This window comes from Aotus nancymaae, unplaced genomic scaffold (genome assembly GCF_030222135.1).
Source record: "Aotus nancymaae isolate 86718 unplaced genomic scaffold, 86718_ANA_hifiasm-v0.15.2.pri h1tg000049l, whole genome shotgun sequence".
NCBI classification, from domain to species: Eukaryota; Metazoa; Chordata; class Mammalia; order Primates; family Aotidae; genus Aotus; species Aotus nancymaae.
In genome coordinates, this window is record NW_026988463.1 from 280,598 (window position 1) to 293,546 (window position 12,949).

The window sequence follows — 12,949 nt, forward strand, 5'->3', positions numbered from 1 at the left end:
CCCCTCCCTGGGGGCTGGGGGGGCACATGGGCCTTATCTTTGTTGGGACAGGGCCTGGGTGCTACGTGGCGGCTGCTGCTTGGCTTCTGGCCCCCTTATCTGCCCCTGCGCCATGGGCCCTGGCAGCACCATGAGCCGCCAGCTCCTGCCCGTGCTGCTGCTGCTCCTGCTGCTTGGGGCCTCAAGCCTGTGGGGTCAGGAGCAGGGGCCCGAGAGTCCCTCAGAGGAGCCTCCAGAGGAGGAGATCCCCGAGGAGGATGGGATCTTGGTGCTGAGCCGCCACACCCTGGGCCTGGCCCTGCGGAAGCACCCTGGCCTGCTGGTGGAGTTCTGTGAGTGCTGGGGCCGGTGGGCCTGGGGATCGGCAGGGCCCACTGGGACCCATACCCTTTGCCTGCAAACGCAAGGCACGTGCCCAAGACGGGCCTCCCCTCAGGCCCTCAGCCCCACTGTGCCGCAGAGCTCTCTAGGAGGGGCCTGGGGTCCGGCTGGGGCAGGCAGGAGCAGCGGGGGTACCCACAGGACATGAGAGCGCCTGGATCTCCCTGCTCTGCCAGTGGGGCCTCGCACAGACTCTGCAGAGGCCCCGGCCGTGTTCAGGCCCGGAGGTCCCCGACGCGTGTGCTCTGTGGTCTCCTCACAACCTGACACACATAGGAACTGTTCTTACCTAGGAGGCCTTCACAGGCAGCCACATGAGCCCAGGAGCCCCGACCTTACGGGACAGGAAAGGGGGAAAGGGAGGGGTCTTTCCAGCTCTCCCAAGCCTTGCTGGTCCCTGTGCCACAGCCTGGGGGGGCTGCAAGGGGGTGCTGGTGCTTGGCTTGGTCATGGCCAGGGCTCAGGGCAGAACTGAGGAGTATGCTTGTTCGCTGCTGGGTTGTCTGGTGCGGAGAGGGTGCTGCTGGGGTTGTGGCAGCCTGGGGCACTCACAGACCCGTCCCCCAGACGCCCCATGGTGTGGGCACTGCAAGGCCCTCGCCCCCGAGTACAGCAAGGCAGCTGCCCTGCTAGCGGCGGCGTCGGTGGCGGTCACGCTGGCCAAGGTGGACGGGCCCGCGCAGCTGGAGCTGGCCGAGGAGTTTGGTGTGACGGAGTACCCCACGCTCAAGTTCTTCCGCCACGGGAACCGCACGCACCCAGAGGAGTACACAGGTGTGGGGGCAGGCCGGTCGCTAGGGGGCGGTGGCCAGGCCCAGGCTGAGGGGAACTCCCTGCAGGACCACGGGAAGCCGAGCGCATGGTCGAGTGGCTGCGACGGCGGGTGGGGCCCAGCGCCACGCGGCTGGAAGACGAGGCGGGCACCCAGGCGCTGATCGATGCCCGGGACCTGGTGGTCGTCGGCTTCTTCCAGGTGAGCCACTGGGCACGGGGCGCCGGGTTACGGGGGCAGCGACTGTGGGCCCTGGTGGCCTCACAGCACTGGGCCCCTCAGGACTTGCAGGATGAGGACGTGGCCACCTTCTTGGCCCTGGCCCGGGACGCCCTGGACATGACCTTTGGCCTCACGGACCGGCCGCAGCTCTTCCAACACTTTGGCCTCACCAAGGACACCGTGGTCCTCTTCAAGAAGGTAGGTCAGGCCCAGATGGGGGCTGGGGTCCGGCTGTGGCTCCCGCTGAGCCACCTGCTGCTGTCCAGTTTGATGAGGGGCGGGCGGACTTCCCAGTGGACGAGGAGCTTGGCCTGGACCTGGGCGATCTTTCGCGCTTCCTGGTCACACACAGCATGCGCCTCGTCACGGAGTTCAACAGTCAGGTGCGCTGCCTGCAGTGCCCGGCGAGGGGTGTCCCGGGGCGGAGGAGTCCAGGGATGGTGGCGTGTCCCGGGGCGGAGGAGGAGTCCGGGGATGGTGGCGTCTCGGCTGGGGGCCCCGGGGAGTCCTGAGCAGCCTCCACTGAAGAGCTGGAGCTGGTGGTGCCTGGGCTGCGGCTCCTGTGGACACGAGCACCCTCCCTACTGCAGACGTCCCCCAAGATCTTCGCTGCCAGGATCCTCAATCACTTGCTGCTGTTTCTCAACCAGTCACTGGCTGCGCACAGGGAGCTCCTAGCAGGCTTTGGGGAGGCAGCTCCCCGCTTCCGGGGGCAGGTACTGGGGGCCCGGGGGGAGGGGCAGCTGGACAGTGGGGGTACCAGCGTGGCCTCCCTGCCACAGGTGCTGTTCGTGGTGGTGGACGTGGCGGCCGAAAATGAGCACGTGCTGAAGTACTTCGGCCTCAAGGCTGAGGCAGCCCCCGCCCTGCGCTTGGTCAACATTGAGACCACCAAAAAGTACGCACCTGTGGATGGGGACCCTGTCACTGCCGCTTCTGTCACTGCCTTCTGCCACGCAGTCCTCAACGGCCAAGTAAAGGTTCGCTGCAGACCGCCCACGGCGGGAGGGGAGCCGTGACCTCACCCCACCAGCTTGGTAGGGGATGGGAACAGCAGCCCTCAGCACCCCCCACCCTGTGGAGGGGTACCCCGGCAGAGGCCCCCCTCACCCTGCAGAGGACCTGGCCCGCCCACCCCCGCAGAGGATCCCCCCACCAGCCCTGCGGAGGATTCCTGGCAAAGCACCTGGCCTGGTTTCCCCCAGCCCTATCTCCTGAGCCAGGAGGTACCCCCTGACTGGGATCAGCAGCCAGTTAAGACCCTCGTGGGCAAGAATTTTGAGCAGGTGGCTTTTGATGAAACCAAGAATGTGTTTGTCAAGTTCTGTGAGTGCTGAGGGAGGCAGGGAGTGTGTGGGCCGGACAGGGGGTGCCTGGGTGGCCGTGCTCAAGGGCCCCCATCCTAGATGCCCCCTGGTGCACCCACTGCAAGGAGATGGCCCCTGCCTGGGAGGCGCTGGCCGAGAAGTACAAAGACCACGAGGACATCATCATCGCTGAGCTGGATGCCACGGCCAACGAGCTGGACGCTTTCGCCGTGCACGGCTTCCCTACCCTCAAGTACTTCCCAGCAGGGCCGGGTCGGAAGGTATGGGGGTCAGGTGGCTGGGGAAGAAGCTGGGACACCATCTTCCTGTGTGTGGGGCTGGGCCCTGGCGTGTCCTCCTGCCCCTCCTGCCCCTCCTTAGGTGATTGAATACAAAAGCACCAGGGACCTGGAGACCTTGTCCAAGTTCCTGGACAATGGGGGTGAGCTGCCCACGGAGGAGCCCCTGGAGGAGCTGGCACCCCCGTCCCCGGTGGGTGTCCCTAAGCCCGGCTCCAGGCCTCTACACAGGGTTGGCGGGGCAGGGGCAGGGCCAGGCTAGGAGCAAAGCTTTGAGCTGCACCTGTGCCCCTTTATAGGAGCCACCCACCAACTCCACTGTGGGGTCCAAGGAGGAGCTGTAGTGGCCCCGTGTCCCCCACACCACCGCTGGAAGGGAGGCAGCCCCCTCGGGTGCGGGAGGGAGCCGTGCACTGTAAATAAAGAGCTTGGTTCTGGACAGTGTGTGCCTGGTCCCTGAGCAAGGCTGGATGGTGCAGCTCTGCCCAGCTGGGGGCTCCCGGGCAGGAAGGTGGAACACATGACCATTCCAGCTCTGCGCTCCAGGATGCCCCCATGCCCGCTGAGGCCAGTGTGACCTCTCTCACCAGGTGGGCTGAGGCTGGGAGACGCCACCAGGCCCTACCAGCAGCAGATAAGAAAGCACAGCCAGGGCAGGTTCAAAAAGTTTTATTTCATTATTATCCAAGTACCTTTGAAAAGATAATTGTCCAAGTGTCATCACATGAAAAACAGGCTCGGGCAGCCCCTGCTGGCCCTGGCCTGAGAAATGTACATATTTACACGGGCCCTGAGAACGGAGGACCCGGGACCGCGCAGCTGGTGGCGGGAGGCAGGCACAGCGCTCCCTCGCCAATTGGCACAGTGGCAGGCAAGAGACAAGCTGTGGTGAAGGCACTCGGTGGCGCGTACAATTTACACAGGCCCTCCAGGCCCCTGTGCCCGGGCCGGGCCCAGCCAGACCAGGGTACACGGGCACATCCCAGAGGGAAAGTAGATCCCAGCACATGTGTGCCCAGGGAAGGCGCCGGGGGCCACCTGAAGCCCGCAGCAGGGACCTCGGCTGCCCCCTCCAAGTATTGCTATGGGGAGTAGTCAGGGCTGCCTCCTTAGGGGCAGGACAGAAGCCTGGGGAGCAGGTGGAGGGACCCCACCCACCGAGAAACAGGCAGACTGCAGGGGTGGGCCACAGGCCCGCACTGGTCCCCGCAGGGCTCCTGAGTACTGGTCATCCCCTGGCTGTGGCACCCATGTGTCACGCCTGTGCCCGCCGAGGGCCCAGTCTGGCACCGTGGCCGGCCAGTCAGTCCACCTTCTCCACTTTGCCGACGATCTTTTCCTCAAAGACGGGCAGGACGGCCCCATCCTCCCGGACCTCCTCAAACACCACCCCGCAGTCAAACTCGTCGCTCACTTTCTTGAAGTAGTATCTGCAGGACGGAGGTGAGGAGTGAGTGAGCAGACGGGAGGAGCAGGGGACGGCGTGTCCACAAGCCCCGTGCCCCCGTGTGTGTGCTACTCCCAGAGCCACAGTGTGCACCAACCACGTGTGGGTGACGGGGGCAGCCATGGCTGGGAGGCACCCAGCATCCCCTGGGGTGCCTGCATGGGCCGCAGCAGCAGCAGGGGGAAGTGTCTCCTTCCCCAGGGCTGAGCCCTGTGGCGGTGTCCCCCGACGGGGCCCTCCCTCATCACCACATCCTCCGCCACACGCCTGGGGTGTCTGCAGTCGCTGACGGACAGAGAGAACCACCTGCCAGGCTATGCCGGGCTCTGGGGGTCAGGCCCCCTCTGCTCACCCAGCAGTGCTAACATGGAGCCTCCAGCACTGGCTTCAGGCAGGGCCCCGCGCGGCTGAGGGGCCCCAGGCACACCCTGGCAGGAGGCGCCCTGCTTCTGCAGTCTCAGAGCCCGGCATGAGGTGCAGACCATGTTGCTTCCCTGCCCCCAAGACGAAGGCCCTGGATGGGGGTCCCTTCAGAGCCGCTCAGTCCTGTGGGGCCGAAGGCCTGATGCCACCCTCAGCCCAAAGCTTGGAGAGGTGGCTCAGGTACGATGAGTGACTTGAGATGAAATGGCAGGAAACTTTGTTCATGCCCTTGGGCACCCACGTGCCCACTGGGGAGGGGGCACCGGCCTTACACTCACCGGTAGCTGCCCTTTTTGGTCAGCAGCTCCTTGAACTGGCCCAGGGTGACGGCGCGGCCCCTCACCAGCGTGCGGTAGGGGATGGGCTCCCCACAGAAGTAGTACGCCACCACGATGCTGTCGCACGCCTGGGCGCTCCCGCCGCCGGCCTTCCGCTGCGACCTTGCCCTGCGGAAAGAGGCGCAGCGGTGGTCCCTGGATCTGGACTGAGGTCCCACAGGGTGCCTCCCGCCGGCCTCGGGCTGCCGGCAAAGGGCAGGGCGGGCCCGTGGGGGTGAGCTGCACGCCACTCAAACACCTGGGGCCCCGCTGCCCACGCCCAACATCTCAAACTGCGGTCTGGTCCAGTACCAGCTCCACTCACCATGAGCACAAAGGTCTCCCCTGCTAGCTCACAACCCTCCAGTGGCTGGGGCCCGGCCCACTCTAGGATGGTGGGGCAGCTGCATGGCTCCCATCCCAGGAAGACCTACAGCCCTCAAACTTTAAACACAGCTAAACAGCAAGGATTGGACAAACAACGGCATGATTTCTGTATCAGCCCGACTCTGCAGGACCAGGGCTGGCAGCCAGCAGGCCCTTCCGAGGTGGCGAAGCTGCCACCGTCTCCTGCCCAGGCCGGGCTGGGCCCTCCTGCAGGTGTTGTGCAGCCACAGCCGTGCCAGGATGACAGGGCGCTTGCTGTCGCGCGCCCCCCCCCCCCCGGTCCCTGAGGCGGCTCCAGAAGCTGCCCCTGGATCCCTGGGCTTCAGCCCTCCTGGCTGGGCGCATCAAAGGCTTTCAGAGCCAGCGTCATGGCAGGAAGGCCACGGGCTCACCTCAGCCACATGTGACCATCGACTCTGCACCCCAGGCCCCCAGCCCGCTGCATTCTTGTCCCCGTGCCACATCCTCAGAACCCCCTGGAGCCAGGCCCATCAAAGAAAAGCCAACGTGGGGGCTTCCCCAGGGACACATGAAAGCCACCCCAGCGTGCCTGAAGGACAAGAGCCACGAGGGACCAGCATCCGGGAGAAGCCTGGCAGGCCCGGGGACCCCTGTTCTCAAGGCCCGTCTTGGGGGTGTGCCCCTCCTCCTGCTGCCTCGAGCAGACCGCACACGTGGAATCACGTGGTGTCAACACGGCAAGCCTTTCTCACTAGGGCTCGGAGTGGTGGTCAGCGTTCCAGGTGGGGGCAAAGCCCAGCCTCACTCATGGCACTGGCTGCACAGACGCACGCAGTGGTCCAGACCCACCCTGCAAGCGGCCGCACATCAGCACCTCCACCCCTGCAGCCCCGACCCTGCTCAAGTCAGCCCTGGCAGGGACCGGCCAGGGGAAGGTCTCTGCGCCCCAGCAGGCCTGGCTGTGGTGCCCAGGCCTCCCGCCGGCCTGTTGGTCACTTGCTGTCATGCTGGTCAGCGTCTCCTTTGATGGAGACGCAAGAAGGCTCTAGAGGAGCCTGGAATCTGAGGCCGCCGGGACCCTCTCCTTCCACAGCTGCTTCCAAGTGTGGTGCCCGATCTCGGGGCCCAGGACGGCGGCTCTACCACCGGACCTGGCTTAGGACGCCCGGGCCGGGGCGGGCAGGACCGGGAGGACCCTCGGGACGCACGTACTCTGTCTCGGAGAGCTCCATGTCCGACACGGCTGGTACCACGCGCAGCACCGGCGCGCACGCTGGCCTGACGCAGGCGCGTCCCCGCCGCATAACCTCCTGCACATACCTAGGGAACAACCCGCGTCAATGGTGGCCGCGCCGGCTGCCACCAGCCCGGGGGAGGGAGCCTCAACCAGTGCTGCCGGCCACAGTGTGCAGGGGCTGCGCGACTCCCCAGTGAAGGCTCCGACTTGGAGGGGCAGATGAGACACCGAACCCTCTTCCAGGCCTTCACGGTGCCAGACGCTCCCGGCACGGTCGAGAAACGGGCATCCTTTTGTCGACTGCAGGGCGCCCTGCACTCACGGTCTGGGCAACGACCCCCCGAGTTCCGGACCACACTTTGGGGAGCTTTTGATCCGGGGTGCTAGGATCCCACCGCCTCTCCTCCTCTGGGACAGCTTCATACAGCGAGGAGCCTGTCCTCGGGCCTCTGGCCTGAAATCCCCACCGACAGCAGCACACTGGGTCCGGAGCGTGGCCGCTCTGTCTGCACCTCAGGGAGGCTGAGGGCCCTCCACGGGCTTGCAGCACGGCAGCTCCTCTCACGTGGACACTTGCGCCTGGGTGCGCCAGGCGACCCTGACGATTTCTACTCTGACGTCCAGGCAGGGTCCCACACCCACCCTGCCCCTGCGCCTTCCCTCCAAGTCTCAGCTGCTGGAAAAAGTCCACATCCCCTGGATGGACAAATGCAGTGGCCAAACCGGGCCAGTACAGCTGTGCCTCAGAACCGCAGCGGGGGTCCCACGGCTCAGGGAGGGTCCACTGCCGTCATACGGTCTGTGGGTGCCGGGGGGAAGAGCAGACGCAACCTGGAGCGGCCCCTGCTCAGCCCAGCAGAGGAGACCAGCCACGCCCAGGGCCTCAGACCCGCTGCACACAAGGCCGCCCACTGCTCATCTGAGCCAGCCCGGTCGTGCCCCAGCTCTGAGCACCAGGCACCAGGTTCCTGCATGGCACAGGGCTCTGGCTCCTTGTTGGCTAAACACGATCATGGGGTCGCAGACATTTTGCCATAAAGTGAACACCCTTTTCGTTCAAGGTAACCGTGACTCTTTCTGGCTACAGAGCTAGCGTCAGACTCAGCCTGCTGAAAGCTCAGGAAGCTCTATGACTTGAGAGACACACAGGCTGCGGCTGAGAAGGGTCTGCACCCGGATGCTGGTTGAGCAGAACAGGGCCCCTGGCCCCAGCCTCCCGGGAGTAGCGCAGCCCCAAACCTACAGGCCCGGGATGTGGGGCGGGACCCTGGGCCCCAGATGATCCAAGATGGACAGGAGGAGCCGGTGACTTCTGACGGCAACCATGGCCTCCGTGTGACCACAGCCCCAGGGCTCAAGTGAGCTACTGGCTCGAAGGACCCTCCCAGATAGCCTGATGGGTCCAGAATTCCAGTGACCCCGGATGGCCAGGAGAACTGCCTCATGACCAAGCTGAAAGCACTGGAGAAGCCAGGCTCTAGCCTGGAGGGAAAACACTGCCCCAGCAAAGGGGAGATGTCCTTGCAGCCCAGGCAGAAACCACCCTGCCCTGGGGAGAGAAGAGGGTCTGGCTACGGGGGCCCAGAAGGCAGAGGAGGTCAGAGTGAGGGCTGTAGGCTGGCCATCCAGGATCACAGCCCCACGTCTGCACAGGTTTCAGAACCACGCAGCTTCCTCGCCGTGTAGAGCCACTGAGGGCTCTTGGGGTGCCACTGTCAAAAGGCAGCCACCATGCCCCCAGGACCTCTGCCTCGAAGCCCAGGCTGCTGCCCAGCAGTCAGTAGCCTCTGGCTATGACTCGGTGTTCTCCGAAAGCTGGGGCCCTGCAGCCTCAGCCCAGCTTGAGGATGGACCCCTCCTTCCAGAAGAACAGACAGCACAGTGGCCTTGGATGTGTGAAAGCTGCCACCCGCCCCGTGTCCACAGCAGGGCCACCTGCCACCTTACCCCTCAGTGGTTCTCAGTGGGAGGAAGGGCGCAGTGTGGCCAGGGGACACGGAGAGGGCCGTTTTCCACCTGAGGGACTTCTGCAAAGACCTCAGACTGCGGGAGCCTCAGCCCCAGGCGTAGCGCTGTGGAGGCCCTCCAGAGCTGCCCCGCCCCGCCCTGCCCTACCTCTGCTTGGAGGGTGCCCGGCTGGCTCTTTTCTCTTCCTCTTCCAGACGTCGGCGCGCCTCCTCCAACTGGGTTAGGGGGTTGGGAGCTGGGTGGGGTGGCATCGTGGGGTCTTGGATAAAGAGGTGGGAGGGCTGCACAGAGGTCCGGAGCTGAGAGCCAGCCCAGGGATGCACGGCCCCGGAGCGCTCAAGGGACAAGGGTCTGGAGTTGTCATGGGACTGTGGCTTCTTCGTCCCTGAAGACCTTGGGGAACAAGAGAACAAGTTGGGGCCGTGGTCAACACCGTGGCTGGGTTGCCTGGTGAGGCTGCAACCCTCTCCTGAGGGGTAGGATGGGACAGGGGCACTGGGGCCTGGCCACCAAGCCACATGGACATCCTCCTCAGACCACACAATAAAAACATCCCCGCCGGGCGGGGTGGCTGGCCCCCTTTATCTCAGCACTTTGCAAGGCTAAGGCGGGCATATCACCTGAGGTCGGGAGTTTGAGATCAGCCTGGCTAACGTGGTGAAACCCCGTCTCTACTAAAATATACAAAATTAGCTGGGCGTGGTGGCACATGCCCGTAATCCCAGCTACCCCGGAGCCTGAGGCAGGAGAATCACCTGAACCCGGGAGGTAGAGGTTGCAGGGAGCTGGGATTGTGCCACTACACTCCAGCCTGGTCAACAGAATGAGACTGATCTCCCCACGCATCCCTCAAAAATAATCCCTCATTCCCCTGTAATCCCAGCACTTTGGGAGGCTGAGGTGGGCGGATTGCCTGAGGTCAGGACTTTGAGACCAGCCTGACCAAGATGAAAAAACCCCGTCTCCACTAAAAAAAATACAAAAAATTAGCAGGGTGTGGTGGTGGGTACCAGTAATACCAGTTACTCGGGAGGCCAAGGCAGGAGAATCGTTTGAACCCAGGAGGTGGAGGCTGCAGTGAGCTGAGACTGTGCCACCGCACTCCTGCCTCGGTGACAGAGCGAGACTCTGTCTCCGAAAGAAAAAAAAAATCGCTTTCATGGAGACTTTTCGAGACAGAATTTCACTCTTGCTGCTGAGGCTGGAGTGCAGCGGCACAATCTCGGATCTCAGCTCTCAGTCCCGGGTTCAAGTGATTGTCCTGCCTCAGCCTCCCGAGTAGCTACGACTACTGGCATCTGCCACCACGCAAGGCCAATTTTTTGTATTTTTTAAGTAGAGGTGGGGTTTTGCCATGATGGCCACGCTGGTCTCAAACTCCTGACCTTATGACCCGCCCACCTCGGCCTTCCAAAGTGCTGGGATTAAAGGCGTGAGCCACAGTGCCCAGCCGAGACTTCTTTTTCTATAGTTTATTTTTAACAGTTATACTGGGATATAAATTATATATTAATCCTAGCTACGCGGGCGGCTGAGGCCAGAGGACTGCTTTAGTCCAGGAGGTCGAGGCTGCAGTGAACTGTGAGTGCACCACTGCACTTCAGCCAGGGTGACACGGAGACTCTGTCTCAAAAAGTAAAAATTGTCTTACTGTATAAAAAGTATAAATGTGTCTCAAAGTAGAATATACGAATGCTTATCCTAAAATAAAAGACATGCAACATTTAGTATATACAGCTATTAAAGGATTCAGCCGGGGCAGAGGCTCATGCCTATAATCCCAGCTGGGAGACCGGCGAGCAGATCATCAGAGGTCAGGAGTTTGAGACCAGCCTGGCCAGCATGGCAAAACCACCCTGTGTCTACTAAAAATCCAAAAATCAGCTGGGAATGGTGCTGGGTGCCTGTAATCCCAGCTGCTCAGAAGGTTGAAGCAGGAGAATCGCTTGAACTCAGGAGGTAGAGGCTGCAATGAGCCAAGATTGCACCACTGCACTCCAGCCTGGGCAACAGAGTGAGACTGTCTTTAAAAAAAAAAAAAAAAAAAAAAGGATTCAAAGGCTGGGAGTGATGGCTCGTGCCTGTAATCCCAGCATTTTGGGAGGCCAAGGTGGGAGGATCGCTTGGGCCCAAAAGCTCGAGACCCGCCTGGGCAACACAGTGAGATTCCATCACTACAAAAAAATGAGCCAGGCAGAGTGGTGTGCACCTCTGATCCCTTGGGAGCCCCGGAGAAGCGATGAGCCTGCCCCCACCCCAGTCAGCACTGGACAGGGACCCTGTGGCCTCGTGGGACAGGCTTCAAACCCGGGCAACGGTGCCGTGCCCCAGGTGCTCAGCTGCCTCAGTTCTCATGAAGCAACGTGAAGGGAGGTGTGCCGTGGCCAGGGCCTGGGCGTTGGGGGCAGATCAGGGTCTAAGACTGAGGAAGCTGGGGCCACCCACCCACCAGGGCCAATGCTTCCCAGGCACCACCTTTGGCCTGTGGCCCCCCTGCTGAGTACTGGGCACGACTGCAGGCCCAGGAGGCAAGCAGGGGCGACGTGAAGACTGGCCCGGGGACAGCAGCAGCAGGGCTGGACCTGTGGTGCCGGGCCCTTGCTCCACACCACATGCATGGTCTCTGACCTTCTGGCTACACAAGAGCCTTCCCCACCGCTCACCAGGAGGGCCAGGTGTGAGCACAGAAGGCTTCTCCCATGGGAGCCCTCGGGAGTGACAGGCAGCTGTGCACTTCCCAGGTGACTGAGGTCATTCTCATGTAGGGGTGGTGTCAGACTGGAAATAGCTGCCCAAGAGCAGCTGTGTGCTGCCTGTGGGCGTGAGGGCCTCCCTCGGCCTTCAGGGACATCCTCTCTCTGGGGACACAGGGTTTTCCTCCTGGAGACATGGGGCCTCTCTCCCAGGCCTGCAGAGCCTGCTGGAGGGTGCCCAGGAAGGTGCCGCGGCGGCAGGACCAGCTGCGTGTAGGGCGCTCACCCGTGCCCGGCCCTCCGGTGCCTGCTGATCTCCTTCTCGCCCTCGATGATCCACTGCATGATCTTCTGGTTCTTCTCCGCGTCCTCCGAGGCGCCTTGTACCTCGGTGCCGGCACTCTTCCCCGACTCGGCCTTCTTGGCGTTTCTTTTGCATGCCATGCCCACCTTCCCACTGCGAGGGCAAGAGCGACACTGGGGAGTCGCCACGGCAGAGGCTGTGCCCCTTCCCCGTTTGCAAGGCCCCTACCCGGTCTCTGTGAGGCCCCTGTGGTGCAGCAGCCGCCTCCTAGCTGTCCTGGTGCTGCCTGGGCTTTGCTTCCTCTTTAAACACACGGGTAGTCACTGCTCGCCCCCGGCAGACTGAGGGCCACAGCTGGAGCCAGGGTCCGGCTATGGCCCTTGACCTTCATCTCCCACCTGAGGTGGCGTGGACTCCCCTGACACAGAGCCCAGCCCGCTCCCTCCACAAGAGGGGGCTCCTGTCTGCTGCTGGCAGCCCTGGGTTTCCTGAGTTTTACGGGGAGGTTCCAGCCTTCTGCAGGGACACAGCCTCACCCCCAGCACCCTCCTTGCTGACAAGCACATGCTCACCTGTGGCCCAGGCCATCGCTGGCGTTGGGGGCAGCGCCCACACTCTCTGAGTAGCCTCGGGGCTTCGCCCCATGGATGTGTGGCTCCGGGCCCCACGCGAAGCTGCTCTGGGCCCTGCGGGCAGCCTCAGCCTCCACCTGCTCCTTGGGCCGGGCTGTGCTGTGGTGGACGTGGTGGTGGACGTGTCGGTGGTGGTGCAGGCCAGCCGCATCCAGCTTCGCCCCTGACTTGGGCGCGTGCTTCCCGTGCCCCGAGGCTGCACCTCCCAGCGCCACCGGCATCTTGGCCACGTGCCCACTGTCCGGGGAGCGGTGGCCAGGCCCTGGTGACTGGCGGCCAGGTGTCCTCAGCACACGCTGCACGTGCTCATCCAGGATGCTCTCAGGGTTCTCCTCATGTGCGTCCCGGAGCCCGGCACAGCCCACGTCCACACAGCGGGGTGGAAAGTGGTACCAGGTGGCGGTGAGAGGCAGCTTGTGACACGGCCCTGGGGGACCCGAAGATGGGTCGCCGTCTTCACCTTCCTCCTCCTGTGTGGGGACAAGCAGCACCATCACTTCTCAGCACCAGCCGCACACTTGGGGAAAACAGAAAGCATCAGGCCTGGCCCAGCAGCCCCCAGCAGATGCCAGCCAAGCCCAGGGTGGCTGCAGGCCCTC

At 63.4% G+C, this 12,949-nt stretch overlaps 2 protein-coding genes across 5 annotated transcripts in view; one reads left to right on the forward strand and one right to left on the reverse strand.

Annotated features, from left to right (window-relative positions):
• The first annotated feature begins 125 nt into the window (after nucleotides 1-125).
• Nucleotides 126-3,420, forward strand: PDIA2 (protein disulfide isomerase family A member 2). Of its 3 annotated transcripts, XM_012468705.2 has the most exons (11): nucleotides 126-332; nucleotides 949-1,155; nucleotides 1,221-1,354; nucleotides 1,436-1,573; nucleotides 1,642-1,758; nucleotides 1,966-2,091; nucleotides 2,158-2,355; nucleotides 2,581-2,701; nucleotides 2,782-2,963; nucleotides 3,064-3,174; nucleotides 3,281-3,420. In XM_012468705.2, the coding sequence occupies exons 1-11, from the start codon at nucleotides 131-133 to the stop codon at nucleotides 3,323-3,325; spliced, it is 1,581 nt and encodes a 526-aa protein (XP_012324128.1). In that variant the 5' UTR covers nucleotides 126-130; the 3' UTR covers nucleotides 3,326-3,420. The 3 variants fall into 3 exon arrangements, with proteins under 3 accessions (XP_012324128.1, XP_012324126.2, XP_012324125.2); XM_012468703.2 differs by lacking the exon at nucleotides 126-332 and having other exon boundaries at nucleotides 516-1,155; XM_012468702.2 differs by lacking the exons at nucleotides 126-332; nucleotides 3,281-3,420 and having other exon boundaries at nucleotides 516-1,155; nucleotides 3,064-3,271.
• Nucleotides 3,421-3,634: 214 nt separating this feature from the next.
• AXIN1 (axin 1) overlaps nucleotides 3,635-12,949 on the reverse strand; it is a 54,419-nt gene continuing 45,104 nt past the window's right edge. Inside the window, exons 5-10 of one of the 2 annotated variants that reach the window (XM_012468698.2) lie at nucleotides 12,291-12,820; nucleotides 11,701-11,871; nucleotides 8,869-9,114; nucleotides 6,729-6,836; nucleotides 5,130-5,297; nucleotides 3,635-4,411 (exon numbers count right to left, since the gene is read on the reverse strand). In XM_012468698.2, the coding sequence (XP_012324121.1) occupies nucleotides 4,285-4,411; nucleotides 5,130-5,297; nucleotides 6,729-6,836; nucleotides 8,869-9,114; nucleotides 11,701-11,871; nucleotides 12,291-12,820 (1,350 nt within the window). In that variant the 3' untranslated portion in view covers nucleotides 3,635-4,284. The remainder of the gene's footprint in view (nucleotides 4,412-5,129; nucleotides 5,298-6,728; nucleotides 6,837-8,868; nucleotides 9,115-11,700; nucleotides 11,872-12,290; nucleotides 12,821-12,949) is intronic. The other variant, XM_012468699.2, reaches the window with a different exon arrangement.